This window comes from Phyllobates terribilis, unplaced genomic scaffold, assembly GCF_046119375.1.
Source record: "Phyllobates terribilis strain yellow unplaced genomic scaffold, ASM4611937v1 Scaffold_11__3_contigs__length_659146591, whole genome shotgun sequence".
Classification (NCBI taxonomy): domain Eukaryota; kingdom Metazoa; phylum Chordata; class Amphibia; order Anura; family Dendrobatidae; genus Phyllobates; species Phyllobates terribilis.
The window spans coordinates 263765526-263782224 of NW_027362771.1; the positions used below are offsets into that span (position 1 = coordinate 263765526).

The 16699-nt window shown below is 41.1% G+C and overlaps 1 protein-coding gene across 12 annotated transcripts in view; it reads right to left on the minus strand.

Annotated features, from left to right (window-relative positions):
• The window catches only part of MAGI2 (membrane associated guanylate kinase, WW and PDZ domain containing 2), a 1194143-nt gene that overhangs the window by 651676 nt on the left and 525768 nt on the right, over positions 1-16699 (minus strand). For 3 of the 12 annotated variants that reach the window (XM_073652305.1, XM_073652302.1, XM_073652297.1), the window contains exon 1: positions 12429-12719. The exons of 8 other annotated variants lie outside the window; for them this stretch is intronic. In XM_073652305.1, the coding sequence (XP_073508406.1) occupies positions 12429-12454 (26 nt within the window). In that variant the 5' untranslated portion in view covers positions 12455-12719. Of the gene's footprint in view, positions 1-10986; positions 11115-12428; positions 12720-16699 lie in introns of those variants that run through there. One more of the 12 variants, XM_073652298.1, reaches the window with a different exon arrangement.

Below are 16699 nucleotides of genomic sequence, written 5' to 3' on the forward strand. Positions count from 1 at the left end.
AAGGGATCTTATCACATTGTCCGCTAAAAGAAGTAGACATTTTAGTTTGGCTGGAAGATGGTCTTTCTTCTGCACCTACCCCACGGACACAACCTTTTTTCCCCTTCCCAACACGCCTATTCCCCTTTCCACCAGCAGCAGGCCTTTTTCCACTCATTTTGGTGGTTAACTAATTCACAACTCTGGAGTTGTTTGCACAAAAAAACAATGGATGGTAACCGAGCAGAGCTGAGTGGCCAAACTGTGGTATTAGGCCAAAACTATTGGCTGGGTTAGATGCAGAAAAAAATTATTTTTAATTTGCAACCTGATGGAGGTCAGTATAGATGGACTAATAGACCAAGTCCCACACACCGCTAGAAGCCCAAATATTTTTTCAGAGCTAGATGCAGAAAAAAATTATATTCAATTTGCAACCTGCTGGACGTCAGTATAGAAGGACTAATAGAACAAGTCCCACACACCGCTAGAAGCCCAAATATTTTTTCAGAGCTAAATGAAGAAAAAAATTATTTTTAATTTGCAACCTGATGGAGGTCAGTATAGATGGACTAATAGACCAAGTCCCACACACTGCTAGAAGCCCAAATATTTTTTCAGAGCTAGATGCAGAAAAAAATTATTTTTAATTTGCAACCTGATGGAGGTCAGTATAGATGGACTAATAGACCAAGTCCCACACACTGCTAGAAGCCCAAATATTTTTTCAGAGCTAGATGCAGAAAAAAATTATTTTTAATTTGCAACCTGATGGAGGTCAGTATAGATGGACTAATAGACCAAGTCCCACACACCGCTAGAAGCCCAAATATTTTTTCAGAGCTAGATGCAGAAATTTTTTTTATTCAATTTGCAACCTGATGGAGGTCAGTATAGATGGACTAATAGACCAAGTCCCACACACTGCTAGAAGCCCAAATATTTTTTCAGAGCTAGATGCAGAAAAAAATTATTTTTAATTTGCAACCTGATGGAGGTCAGTATAGATGGACTAATAGACCAAGTCCCACACACCGCTAGAAGCCCAAATATTTTTTCAGAGCTAGATGCAGAAATTTTTTTTATTCAATTTGCAACCTGATGGAGGTCAGTATAGATGGACTAATAGAATGATGCTATGCCCAAAAGATTTTACTTCACTAGGTGCAGTAAAAAAAATTGGTATTCTATACACAGGTGGTATATCTTGCAACACAGATAGGCTACTCCACTGACTAACACACTCTGCAATAGGCCAAAAAGGATTAGCTTTGCTAGATTCAGCCAAATGCTGTGAAAAAAACTTGCACAGCACTGGCACAGACCTGCCTGGCAAAAACTGATAGGAACTGATGTAACCTAGTCCTTAAAAGGACTGCAATCACAACTATTCCCTACTCCCAAGCTATCTGTATATTTGTGCGAAAATTGGCTTGAAATTAACAAGGTATAGCGCACACAGCAACAGCGGTGCCGTCTAACACGCAGCTGCAGCAGTGAGAAAATGGTGGCGACGGGGAAAATGGCTTGGTCTTATAGGGCAAGGACATGTGACATACACTGCCAATCACACATGCCCTTGCTTGTGTGAAAAAAAGCACTTCGCTCCGTGTGTGCGCTGCTGATAGGCTGACAGATTGCACCTCCCCACTGCAAATGCGGGAAAGAGAAAAAAAAATGGAGATCTTCATTGTTCCTGCAGAGATCCATCCCCTGCCCCTCCCCCCGCCCCGCTGTACACTCAAACTGCGTATTAACATTAATTTTCATCATTACTGAGAAAAAATCCAGTTATGATTTTGGTGCACGAACAGTTATCGAACATAACCTCGAACGGCCGAATTTTTCTCAAATTGTTCGTGTTCGCCGACCGGCTCGAACACCGCCCAAAACAGCTCGAATTTGAGATTGGCGAACAGTTCGAGTAGAACAACGCTCATCTCTAGTCAATACCACTAATACAGTAAGGCAGAACAATCTTCACTCAAGTAGTTTTCATGCTGCCATTTTCATTAACAAACTATATAACCCAAAGTAACTTTCAAACAGCAAACTTTACATACTGCAAGTGCAACATTATTAATGACTTATACTCATGAGCCTTTCAGAATACTCATGCATTTGCAAATGTCAGAATAAGTGTGTTATTATGTTTACTTCCTACGTACATCAATTTTGGCTGGCAGATCATAAAAAAAAATAAAAAAAAGAAGTAGAAATGGCAGAAAGGATATTCAACATTTCCATTCAAACAATTTTTTAATCTCACTTTTAATGTAAGAATAGATTTAGAAAGGACCTGTCACCGGGTCAAAACTGGCCTGTTTTTGCTCTTCTTTTGTTTCTGCTGCTCCAGAGTATTCTGGGGTTTTTTTTTGTTCATTTGTAAATCCGTCATACTGTTCCAGAGATATGAGCCTTTCTATTTAGTGCTAATTTTTATGGTCTTTACTAAGCAGGTGTTACTCATAGGATAAAAATACAGAGCAGCCTAAAGGCTGCCCCAGAGAGTCCTGCGAGCCTCGCCCCTTTGTAAAAACAATAAAAATATCTCCAACTGTATGGCAGATTTAATTAATTACAAAACAAAATGCTGGAGAAATTAAAACAAGCAAAAACTGACTAATTTTGACCTGGTGAAAAAATGGTCAGTATTTCTTGTCATTGCTTTAGAATAATAAATGGAACCATTACCTCAAATTAAAAGTTTGAGTAATCTTATAAATTACTTGCACCATACAGCTCCCCCTTCTCACTTCCTCTGGCAACTCGATTTCAATAGGATCTGCATACTCATGATGCAGTTACCATTGAATAGGATGGAGGAACAAATACGAATATTCAGGGGAGCAGTGGGAAGAATAAAAGAGTAAAAAAAAAAAGTTTTATAATAATAATAATAAAACTGGCCATTTATCACTTAGTAACATGTGATTCAGCATGTTGATTCAGTTCTCCATAACAATCACGATCTCTCATCTGGTCCCTTGAAGATTAGTTGCCCGCCCCTAGTTTAGTCCATTGTAATCTTTATGCTGCCTGCAAGATCATCAAATGAAACAATACATAGAGTCTGATTCATTAGGGTATTTTTGCAAGAATTCTAGAGTAAAACACCCTTATAAGTTGCAATATTGTTGCGCAATGGAGAATTCGTGCAACAATACTGCAACTTTTGGCATCTTAACAGCCTTTATGGAGTAAGCTTGGTCGGGACGAAGCTTTGCTAAAGGCCCCGTCACACTTAGCGACGCTGCAACGATCCCGACAGCGATACGACCTGTCAGGGATCGTTGCTGCGTCGCTATGTAGTCGCTGGTGAGCTGTCAAACAGGCAGGCTCACCAACGATCAGGGGAGCAGCGACATCGTGGAAAGAATCTTTCCACGATGTCCTGCTCCTGGTTATGAGCCTGCTGAAGCAGGAGCAGGCTGGTAACTATGGTAAACATCGGGTTACTAGGGGCACACGCGCTTCTAGTAACCCGTTGTTTATCATGGTTACCACTCTGCTACAGTGAGCGGGAGGTTACCGCTCACTTTAGCAGGCTCGTAACCATGATAAACAACGGGTTACTAGGTGCGCGTGTGCCCCTAGTAACCCGATGTTTACCATAGTTACCAGCCTGATCGCTGCTCCCGCGATGTGTGCTGACCAGCGGGAGAGCAACGACCAAAAAAATGGTCCAGGACACTTTGCAGCGATCAGCGACCTCACAGCAGGGGCCTGATCGTTGCAAAGTGTCACACATAGCGACATCGCTGGTGAGGTCGCTGTTGCGTCACCAAAACCGTGACACAGCAGCGATCTCGCTATGTGAGACGGGGGCTTAAGTCATCCTGTCAATTCATGATAAGATAAGCTTAATTTACTTCAGTCTCTAAATGTCAACTGGTTGATTTTGGTTTCGATTGACCATTAATATTTTGTTCTCAACTAATTACAAGATTTATATCAATGAAGATTCTCAACTTGAATGTTTCGTTTGAGATCCATTGTGTGTTTTACGTCTTGTAAAATGGGGCAATTTTTGTTGGTTTAATATCGGCCTCTCAAAAGGCATTTAAGAACCAGCAGCTATAAATTTCATAGATTTCTGAATGTGTATGTGTGTTTTTTATTTTTAGGATATTAGGTAATCTGAACAGTCTACTTGAATAACATTGGTCCAAACGCAATCCGTGTGATATCAGTTTTGTCATGGACAGTACTCGAATCGAGACATAACTGTGAACGTACCTTTATACAGTGTTCCTCTGAGTACTATAAAATTTGACTTCTCTCAATTTGTAACCATCATGCTAACCACTCCCCCCCAAAAAAAATAAAATAGTTTACCAACTGCTAATCATTATATGATGCTTATAGCCTTCCACTGCGCCTTATACCATTTCCACTAATAGAGCCCGTTGGTATAAATGATAAAATGCAAAAGCAAGAAAAAAGTTAGAGTTCTAAAATATATAGTGACATTTCCATAGCATCCTGTTTAGGGACTTGTACGTGTCTGAAGAATGAAAAAGTGAAGGACTACAGCCCAGCCGAATTCGCCAACATCGACAGGTTAGGCCAATAATCTAATGTGAATTAGGGCTTCCGAAATGGTAACCCGATAAATGATGTCAAGGGACAGAAGGATCTGGCATGTCTGATTTTGGATGGATGAGATCCCTTAGGTTCTCAGAGAGGTAAGCTGCCTTCAGAGATGTCTGACAATCGGTCTCACAGGAGCACTTTGCCAGCTGAGTGCTCCTGTGTATGGGAGAGTCAGAATAGAGAGTCTGACTAAACTATCTTAAGTGTTCGGGGAAGCTAAAAGTTGCGTTTGTGGGGGGTGAAAACTTATAGCAGATAGCACAAAAATCAGTAGTCTATGGACAGATATATACTTCTGCTATGACTGAAATACGTCACCAGGGAAAAGCCACTTAGAGGGCATTTAATGATGGATCTTCAAAGCATGAACTTTAACATCGTAACAGACATAGTATTGCAGGTTGAATAAAGACCTAGGTCCATCAAGTTCAACCTTCCTCCCCATATTGTACTCCCTACACTAACTAACTAAATGGGACTAGGCCTCACAAATGTATTATCTTTATTATTGCTGTACTATTACAGTTAACAATGTACCCGTTTCTAATTTCATTTTTTTAATTTTCTATTTTGTATTACTCTCGTGATTCTAATAATGATATTAACTAAAATCCCTATGCCCAAATCTGTTGATCCAGAAGAAGGCAAAAACCCCAGGACATTACTCAGCAATGTAGCATATTGATAGTTTGAAATCTGATTTTCATTACTACTCTTTGCTCCAATCTTCTGCATTAACTGTGGTAACATCCAATATAGTGCTAACATGCTTGCAGTATTGTGTCTTGTCTTCATAATATAGTGTGCTATATATTGTATGATGTCAGCTGTAAGTGCTACTAATCATTAACATTTTAGAAAATTATTTTTTGATGAGTCTTCAAAATATGACCAAGGTTACACATCTGCAAAATAATTCACATTAAAAGAATGATAGTCTTTTAGGACCACATTTTCCACTTGTGTATCCATTTATAGCTCAGAGATCTTTACAACATTAGATCATCAACATGAATAATCTTCTATCTCTTCTCCAGATGAATGAATCAGATTATAATATTATCTTGTTTAGGAATAGAATTGATACTACAGTTCACATTCTCGTCACAGTCAATAGACATATTGTATGTGGAGATCACTCGGAGCAGAATGGAAGGCTCGTTCCCACCGTTCATGGAAGCCATGCACTGTAAGCAGTTAATCCTAGTGGATAAAACGCCTTTCCATTTCACAAGGATGTTTGTCTGTGACCCTGATTATCTGCTTACTAAGTATGAAACTTCCATTGCTCAATATTTTACTAGTGGAATATTGATAGTAGAATAGGGTTTTATTTTTGTTAAACCCCTTAAAGATCACCAATATGCATTAAAATGCATAATTATCATTATGTAGGCAGTATAAAACCATTCTTCAAAACAGAAAATTCTATATTTTATTTTCCTTTCTGAAGGCCAGGTAAAGGAGGTGTAGAAAATACAGAAATTGGTATTTTGCACAGGTAAATCTGTGATGTCTGTCACTTTGGCAGGAGGCCCAGGCACTACTGTCACCTTGGCTTGGACTTAGGCTTTCTTCTTAATAGAAAAAAAAATGGGCTGCACTGCTGGACATTCACAGATTAACATGATCTATACACAGTTTAGACTGCAGTCAATATCTTTGATTTTTATTATTATTATTATTTTTTTTTAATAGGTTTCAGTCTAAAAAGGATAGTGTTTCATTTGTACCATATGTTAAAGAAAAAAAAAAAAAAAAAAGTTAAATCACAGTAAATGTTATAAAGTAACAAAATAAACACTTCACGTTTTTACCCAGCAATCAAGCCAGTTTTTGTTAAAAAGTAACTGGAATAGATTGCGGCAGCCAATCAATAGCTTCAGCAGCCATATGCAGCACGGTCTCCCATTTTTGATCGGTTGCAGTGGTCATATGCTCAACACTTCATGGTTATTGGTTGGGTGAAGCCATTTATTGTCAAACTACTGTGATTTCTCTTTTGAAATCTTAATGACAACCAAAAACATCCAAATGACCCTGATCAAAAGTTCACATACCCCAGTTCTTAATACCGTGTATAGCCCCCTCTAACATCAGTGACAGCTTGAAGTCTTTTGTGGTAGTTGTGGATGAGGTTCTTTCATTTCTCAGATGGTAGAGCAGCCCATTTTTCTTGACAAAAGTCCTCCAGTTCCTGTAAATTCCTGGGCTGTCTAGCATGAACTGCGCGCTTGAGATCTCCCCAGAGTGGCTGAATGATATTGAGGTCAGGAGACTGAGATGGCCACTCCAGAACCTTCACTTTGTTTTGCTGTAGCCAATGACAGGTCAACTTGACCTTGTGTTTTGGATCATTGTCATGTTGGAACGTCTAAGTACGTCCCATGCGCAGCTTCCGGGCTGATGAGTGCAAATTTGCCTCCAGTATTGGCTGATAACGTGCTGCATTCAACTTTTACCAAGTTTCCTGTGCCTTTGTAGCTCACACATCCCCAAAACATCAGCGATCCACCTCCATGCTTTACTGTAGGAATGGTGTTCCTTTCATCATAGGCCTTGTTGACCTCTCTCCAAATGTAACGTTTATGGTTGTGGCCAAAAAGTTCAATTCTGGTCTCATCACTCCAAATTACCTTGTACCAGAAGTTTTGAGGCTTGTCTCTGTGCTATTTGGCGTATTGTAGGCGAGATACTTTGTGGCATTTGCGCAGTAATGGCTTTCTTCTGGCGACTCGACCATGCAGCCCATTTTTCTTCAAGTGCCTCCTTATTGTGCATCTTGAAACAGCTACACCGCTAGTTTTCAGAGAGTCCTGATTTTCAGCTGATGCTATTTTTGGGTTTTTCTTTGCATCCCAAACAATTTTCCTGGCAGTTATGGCCAAAATTTTTATGGGTCTACCTGACCGTGGTTTGGTTTTTACAGAGCCCCTGATTTTCCATTTGTTAATCACAGTTTGAACGCTGCTGACTGGCATTATCAATTCCTTGGATATCTTTGTATCCCTTTCCTGTTTTATACAGATCAACTACATTTTCTGTAGATTACTTGACAATTATTTTGCTTTCCCTATGACTCATAATCCAGAAACGTCAGTGGCACACTGATTACAAGCAAACAGGTCACAGGTGAGGATGTTACCTTTAGTAGCCATTCAAACCCATTTGTGTCAAATTCTGTGCATGTTATCAGGTCAAAATCATCAGGGTATGGTAACTTTTGATCAGGGTCATTTGGATGTTTTTGGTTGTCATTAAGATTTAAAAAGAGAAAACACAGTAGTTTGACAATAAATGGCTTCACCCAACCAATAACCATGAGTGGAGAAAAAGGTTTTTGTTATCATTCATATTCTCTGAAACAAGGCCAAGAAAGTTCCGCCGAGGTATGTAAACTTTTGAGCACAACTGTGAGAGATAGACATACACACGGTTCCTAGCAATGACTATGCAAGGAGGAAGTGTGGAGAGCACCTTATCATTGCGCACACCGGAAGTCACTGAAGGACGCACGCTAGGAAGAAGAAAAAAACATTGAGGGAATGAGTGACAATTTTACAGCAATCAATTTATGCTGCAGTTTGTTTGAGGGAATTTCAGTCTTTGGAATATATAGGCAAAAGTTGCATTGGAAAACTTGTGTGAATATACCCAAAGGATAGTAGTATACCCCAGGGGTATAAGATTGAGGTGGCAGAGGATGCAAACATGACCGTAGACAAAGGGGGCCCACTGAGGCCAGCACAGCTGGCGGTACATTAAAGGCTCCATGCACTGTAAAAGCTATGCATACCACCAACCTATCAGAGGCCAGCAGCCATTGTTGTGCTAGTCACGACTGGCACATGATGTCACCGACATGCGCTGCCCCTGTGCTCATCGTGTGTGCGGGGACAGTTAAGATGAATCATTTACTTTTAAAATGTGTTGGAGAAGAGCAACAAGACAGGGGACATTATTAGAAATGAGTGGATGAGACAAAACTCAAATCCGTTTGTACAGATTTCACTAGGAAATTTAAATGTTCCCCACTATGCTTTCTTAAGATGTTAAAAAAATAAAAACCTTATTGCTTCTCAGTCACCCGACTGGTCCTCACCACATCTTTGATCACTACAGCTTGTACTGAAGTCACGCTAGGTCGGAACTTCCGACTCTGATGAGACCCAAAGGCGTTCTGCTCAAGTGCATGGAAGATCACGGCGTATGTTGTGACCTTAGGGTGCTTTTATGTTGCGTTCTGTGTCCCCGTCAGGGCACACTTCCGAATCCCCAGAAAAAAAGAGGTCAGGGTGTATGTGCCGACGGTGCCATAGACTGTAATGATGCAGAACGTGCGCTCTAACGTGCATCATTTTCGGGAGTGTCCACCTACTGAAGGTGGACACCCAGACATAGTCTACTAAGTAAGAGTGTGACATAAGACAGAACATGTGCACAGCAATTTTGTTTTGATATTGCTGTGCATTACGTTCATTTTATGGGGCGCTCTTACAGCCCCTTTTCAGGCAGATTCTGTATGGAATTCACTTGAAAAAGACACTGTGTGCATATGCTGCAAGTGTAATCAAAACCATGGATTACATTTACAACTTTGGAGCAAGATTTACAATCATTGCATGGGATAACTATTATGTGTGTTATATACATACCCTTATAGGAGCCTAGCAGATTACATTTTTTTTACCAGGTTTATGCAGCCCAATATGAGAAAAGCATAAATTACAGCCATTGGTGCAGACTCTAATTCTTGGTTACTGGGTTTCTTGCTGTAGTTTTGATAAATCACTGTTTTATATGCAGCAGGTCTGCTAGTCCTCTTAGTGACTAGCTCCTGCTATGTAGTCCTTCATATTCATGAGCTGTGGCTAGCCCTGACCCAGCTTATTCATAGGCAGCTCTAGGTCTAAGTAAAGTTTATGCAAAAAGCTGTGATAGGTGATTTTAAAGACAAGAACTGACAAATGAAGCAGGTAAATTCATGGGAGATTATATTGAAAAACCTTGTTATGAATGGTCAATACAAAATTAAAATTCTTTAGAACTTTGGTTTAGGCTGAAAAACAAAAATAAATAATAAAAAGCAATAAAGAACAATTTTAAAATATTTTGCAAGTTTCCATCTAAGACAAAATGATCGGCTTAGAATACAAATAAATGGGCCTTCACAATTTAAAGATAGCCAACATCTTCTAGCAAGCAGACTGCAAACAGCTTTGATCAATGCGAGGTTATAGGGGGACAGTCTACCTTCCAAAGGAAATACTCATCCTACCCAATAAGAGTGAGTCTGTTTGCGTATCTAATGTCACATAAGGAGCAAATAGTTGATTCATAAATTCAAGAGGCAGATTAGAGATGCATTGGTTAACTCTTCCCATCATCTAGATTAGTCTGTGATGGTTATAGTTATGACATAGGTCATATGTTCTTAATGATGTTATAAGCAGTCACTGAACGGAGCAAGTTTCCCCATGAATTAAGTTTACATCACAGATCTAGTCTATGTCCATAGTGTAGGCAACGATCTAAGTGGCTGTCAGTGGTTTCTGCACAATTGGACTCTGCTAGTAAACAATATTTAACTACTCTCTTACAGAGAATGATTGCAAATACCATAATGCAGTCTTCTATGCTGCCATCTTAACATCGGTTAGCATTGTAAAGTCACATTTACCAGCATTATATTAAGAAGCTACTGTTTTATTGTATACAAAACTAGATATTCTATTGATTCTTTTTGTTAGTTAATATGGCACCAAATGTAACAATGGATTGTATCAGATACAGCAAGTCAGATTAGTTGAAAATGGTTAGCAAAAGGGGAACCTTTCAAGGCATTGTCACCCCCGTGATGCATCTGATCTGCATTGTCTGCTCGCCTTCCACCTCTTTGATACAATGACATCGATTTCCACAAATAAAGCATTTTAAACAGTGAAATGATCTGCGTCCAGCAGAATAAATATCTATGGAAAGGATTTACTTTTTTTGCCTTTGTGTAGAATTACGATGATTGCACTCATCACAATAGCAGCTCCGACTGCCTGGACAATATCATCTTTTCAAAGAAATCAGCCTCATCGCTTGTAACACAGAGAACAATTACAGGTATTTCGCTTCTAAGAAAAAAAAAAATCTTTTTTTGGAGAGATACGGAGGGGGTTAAGGAGTGGAAATTGATGTTTTCTAAAGATATTCAAAGCCCTAAAATCTATATTTTGAAAAAGTGATGATGGCCTTAAGGTATTTCATACTGACAGCTGCTGCCTGGAATACAGAATGCTATAAAAAGCGGCCTGTTTATTAACAAAATGTACATAATAAGCATCAGTCACATTTATCACATCTCCTCGCCAGCATTAATCCCTTATCACACTGTAAAAAGTAGCTTGTGGGGCTTCTTACCTTTAGCTAAATATTGAAGCCCCCCGCTGCTTCTCAACCAAGTCCAGTGTCACTTCAGTGGCTGCAAAGCAAGAATGCAGCCAGCCTTCCCCATACTGTCACTGGCTCGCCTTACTCTGCACAATGCACCCAGGCTCCGCCGCTCAGGTCTTTGATAAACTTACATACACTGAAGTAACATACTGGAGGGTTTTTGGCATGAGGCGGACTTGCTATATTTTAGATGGTCAGACTTATCCTTCAAATATTATCCAAAATGAGCAAAAAAATAAATAAAATAACGGTCATGCCGTTGTAGTGGAGTCATAATGACAACATTGTGGACCAAATGGTCACCCTATATGGTGCAATAAAATTAAACAACTGCACCAATGATAGAGGAACAGGGCACATTGTAGGTAGAACACTGAAATGGGTAAAACCATACCAACCACATATCTTGAGACACCTAATAAAACAGCTGTGCCAAACTCCATACGGACTGGACACCAGCTGTAGTAGCAGCCACAACGCAAGAGCAAATCCGTATTTAGCCATTAGACACAGGTCACTTCAGCCTTCAGGACAAAGTGAATGACAAGAAAAACAAAACTGTAATCAGTAGTATGTGAAAGTCAGAACAAACATGGGGGAACGTAAACATGTTCCCAATTATCTGAAAAGGCTCTACCATATATAACATATTATATACTGCACCAGTGTTACATGGCTTTTTAACCAATAATTGCCAACGCAAAAACCATACACTGGACTGATGTGTACTGAACACATAGGGATGGGTTAAATATACCCCAAGCCCCTTACTGATCACTGAAGACTGCAGAGTTGAAAGCATCAGTCCAAATAGGCTTAAATGCTTTCTGATACACTCTGCCATTCCTGAATGACAATTTGCAGCATGCTTCGCATTCCATTTAAATACCCAGATCCTAAGAGAAGCGGTAGAAATGCATTCATGGCTCATACACAACTCCAAGCCCTGTGCCCTCACCAGGCAAGTGCAGCCTTTCTTTGTCATTTACAGCTAATAAACCCAGCAATTCACTGGAAGGAGACACACAATCTGCTATACAGTACATGGTATGGTTCAGCTTATGAAAATACAGGCAGCTTAATAGAGACAAAAGGAACTGAAAATCATAGGCATTGCTTATTCATGAAATGCACATTTAGCAATACAATAAAGCCGTGCTCTGCAGCAGCTAACAATAGGTGTATACAATATATACAACACAAGCCAACAGCATCCTCCACAATAGCCTGATCTATGGCCAGTACTCCAAAGACAACAGGAATCCAGAAAGCCACAATGGCTCTGCCAGTCTGTGATGCCACACATAAGCCTATGCTGGGGTTTGCATTGGTCAGACAGGCTCCAATATATAGCATACAACAATACACACAGACAATGCAAGGGACAGACATATACAGGCAGCTCCTACCTTATTGTCATCCACAGCCCCTCCATCACCCTGAATTTTGTAAGTCACCTGTACTGATCCATTCCATTATCAGGGGGAGGCAGACATTATTCTCCCTGATGGCAGAAGCTGGGCTGAGCTATAGGTTTTCCCAGCGCCGATGCCTAGAATTTTCTGCACAAACCAGACACAGGCACAAACTGCAGCTGAGCTCCTTTTCTCCCCTCCCTTTAAGAGATGAAGCTAGTGCTCCCCTTAGTCTCTCCCAGCCTGTTCTTGCTGTCTTTCCTCTCTCTCCCCCTCCCCCTCCAATCCAAACTCAGTGCAGCCCAGTCAGGGTCATTTACATTTCTCAGCATGATGACCCCTCTGCATCCTGTCCTCTGCAGGTTCTGCTACACATGGACTTGAAGGTATTATGAAATAAAATGGGAATTAGTAATTAAAGAAACCTTTACATAAATATTTACAGCAATGGAATCAGAACTGTAAACACACACAAACCATGTCCAGGTGCTTTACATGCCTTCAAAGGAAATATACATTCTGAAACATGGGCATAGGATGTGATAGATTCCTAGTCTTTCCCATTTACACACTACATTAATATTCCAGGTCTTTTCTACAGCTAGGTTTATGGGAAAAGCAAATTTATGTCTCCTCTCCCAGGTATCAGCTGAAGTAATACTGATGATCTGAAAGCAGATGACCTCTCTGACATTACTAGTGTTTCCCTGCATCAGCTGAACCTCAGAGTAGACACTAAGTGATGTCATTGCTGATTGGGAATATGATTAGTAGTAGTGTATACTGAGATGGGGTCAGATTTATCCAAGTCTGAACACAAACAGATCGTATAGTCTATACAGTGATGGATAAATAAGCACACAATAGACAATAAGTGTATACATATACAAAATAAGCCGTGTTTTAAAGCAGCAGCATAACTGATGAGATTTCTGAAATCTCACGCACACAAGGGGTTTTTTGCATTTTGAGCCCGCTTTTGCCATGACGCAGCATTTTTGCTGCACTTTTCACCCATTCAAATTCAAATAGGTGAAAAACAGTATACAAATGAAACAAGACAAAAAAAAACATGCGTACTATAAGCAGCATGTGCAGAAAAAAAACCTCTTCAAAAACGTAATGTTTGAGCATACTCTAAGTCCTCATTCACACCTCCATGAAAAAAATGGTACCAGTTTTAATCAGTGTTTTGAATCAGTGTGTCATCCGTGTGTCCGTTTTTACTATCAGTGTGTCATCAGTATTTTTCATGGCTGGTTAAATAAATTACAAAGCTTCTCCTATACTTTGCAATGTTAAACACTGACGGCAGACAGACTGTACACGGATGCCATCTGTGTGCTGTACGTATTTTTCATGGACCCATAGAGTTGTATTACTCCTTGACATCTGTGCTTCCGGAAAAAAACGGACACGTCTCGGTGTCTTTAGCAAGATACATGGTCATTGGTAAAACACGGACATGTGATTTACAGCATAGATTATAATGTGCACGTGTTCTGTCCATAAAAAAATGGATACAACACAGGGGCGGAACTACCGCCCGTGCAGCCGGTTCATTGAACGGGGGCCCCGAGGGAGAGGGGGCCCCTCCAGCCTCCAGCAGGGCCGCCATCAGGGCAGACGCCCTGACTCCAGTGTGGGGCCCAGCCGGTAGGGGCCCCCTCTTGTGATTCTCTCTCCTCACGGGTCCGGGACATCTCAGCGCTGCGCTCCTGCGGCAGCACCTTCATGATTCCCCTGATTTCCGGTCATGTGACGGCGCCGTCACATGGCCGGAAGTCAGGAGAACCTGGTGTTAGCGATTTGGACGAGCGCCAGGATTCTGCAGGGATCGCATGGGGGTAAGTTTTACAAGTTTTGTTTTTTTCAAAATACAATTTACTAGGAGTGGGGGAATGGGAGGTGTGTGTGTGTGTGTGTGTGTGTGTGTGTGTGTGTGTGTGTGTGTGTGTGTGTGTTAGTGTTATAAGAGATGCACATGGGGGGGGGAGATGATAAAAGATGCACATGGGGTGGGGGGGATGAGAGAGGTGCACATGTGGGGGGAGGGGGATGAGAGAGGTGCACATGTGGGGGGAGGGGGATGAGAGAGGTGCACGTGGGGGGGGGAGATGATAAAAGATGCACATGGGGTGGGGGGGATGAGAGAGGTGCACGTGGGGGGGATGAGAGATGCACATGGGGGGGGATGAGAGATGCACATGGGGGGGGATGAGAGATGCACATGGGGGGGATGAGAGATGCACATGGGGGGGATGAGAGATGCACATGGGGGGGATGAGAGATGCACATGGGGGGGGGATGAGAGATGCACATGGGGGGGATGAGTGATGCACATATGGGGGGGTGAGAGATGCACATGGGGGGTGAGAGATGCACGGGGGGGGTGAGAGATGCACGGGGGGGGTGAGAGATGCATCGGGGGGGTGAGCTGCACATTGGGGGGATGAGAGCTGCACATGGGGGGGTTATGTTTACATAACTTTGTTGCCTTATGAAGCGCAGGGGGGGGGGCCCCAAAAAATTTCTTGCACAGGGGCCCACTACAGTCTGTGTCCGCCCCTGATACAACACGTACATGCAACACAGACGTCTAAGGCTACTTTCCCATTATGAGTATCTGGGTTCTGCACCAATTAGTTCAATTAGTTTACTTGCATTTCTTTATTGCATTTTTGTGTGTCTTTATCGCGTTTTTCATGCCGTGCTTTTTGTCTGTTTGTGGTTTGTCATGTTTTAAATGAAAGTGTTTCGTTTTCGATACTTTTTGGTATTTGGCTTTGACAAAACTTGACTGATGCAGTCATGTGCAGTTTACATGCGTTTTTAGTGCATTTCCACATCTGAAAAACACTGATAAAGCACGTGTTATTTACATGTGGATTTTCCATGTCTCTTAGGGTATGTGCCCACGTAGCGTTTTTCAAGCGTATATGCTGCGGAATTTCCGCAGCGTAAACGCTTGTGAAACGCTATGTAATCCGCCCCCCCATGGTCCCCAAGGGGATTCCGCAAGTTTAATGCCCATGCTGCGGATTTTTCCGCTGCGTTTATGATGCGGGGGAAAATCCGCAGCATGTCCATTAATTTTGCGTTTCCGCAAGCGGAATTGCCTTTGCAATGCAATAACAAACGCAAGGTAATTCCGCATGTGGAAATCGCACGATAAATGCGTGCGGAATTCCGCATGCATTTATCCGGGAGAGGACATGCAGAAATGAAGCAGAAAATTTCTGCTTCATTTCCGCAGCGTGGGCACATAGCCTTACTATTCTATGGGAAAAATCCACACATAAAGCTCAGAGTACTTGCAAGAGAATTTGACATACCAGGAATTTCAAAAACGCACCGCAAGTCAGTTTACGTAGCATACAAAAAAGTACAATAGGCATGTGATTCTTAGAAATCCCATCCACTCTGCTAAAACGGTAAGATGTGCAGTTCTTTTGTGCAGTGAAAATATGCAGCGACAAGAAATCATCATGGAAACTTAACCTTAGGGTTCATGCACATGATCATATTTTCGGTCCAATTGCGATCCAACAAACCATTGGATCACACTTGTACCAAATTCTATAGGGGTCATGCACTTATCCGATTTGTTCTTTGGACCGAGGCCGTGCAAGTCAATGGAAAAAATTAAACTGCATTAGGGTGATATCTGAGTGCAGTCCGATTTCCATGAACTGACGGAATGGAAAATATGGAGACATTTTTTTTACATCTATTCTACATTCGAGAAAACAGTATCATACTGTGATCAAACTCTGATCAGAGTGTGATTAGCATAATCAGCCCAATTCTCTCGAATGATAGAAAATACGCTCGTGTGACTCTAGTTTAAGAATGCACATACAGCTGAAGATTATATACATATTACTGATTGAATTGAGCTGCCTGTCTAACCTATTGTGTTTTTGGCCATAAACAGTAGATGGCATTTAAAATAAAATAAATGTATCTTCTGAAATGGTACGTTGACATGTAGCGGAATTGCTGCCAAAAATGTCACCATCAATTCCACAAGACTTCAAAAGAAAATCATGCAGATTTTGGTGTTGCTTCCCATGCTGATCAGGTACAATAATTAGTAAACTATTAAGTTGAAGGTGCCAACAATTTTGTCTGGCCCATTTTTGGGGTTTTGTGTGAAATAATGTCCAATTTACCTTTTTTTCTCTGCTTTTCATGTTGTTCCACTACACACAAAGGAAATAAACATGTGTATAACAAAACATGTGTAATTGCAATAATTTTCT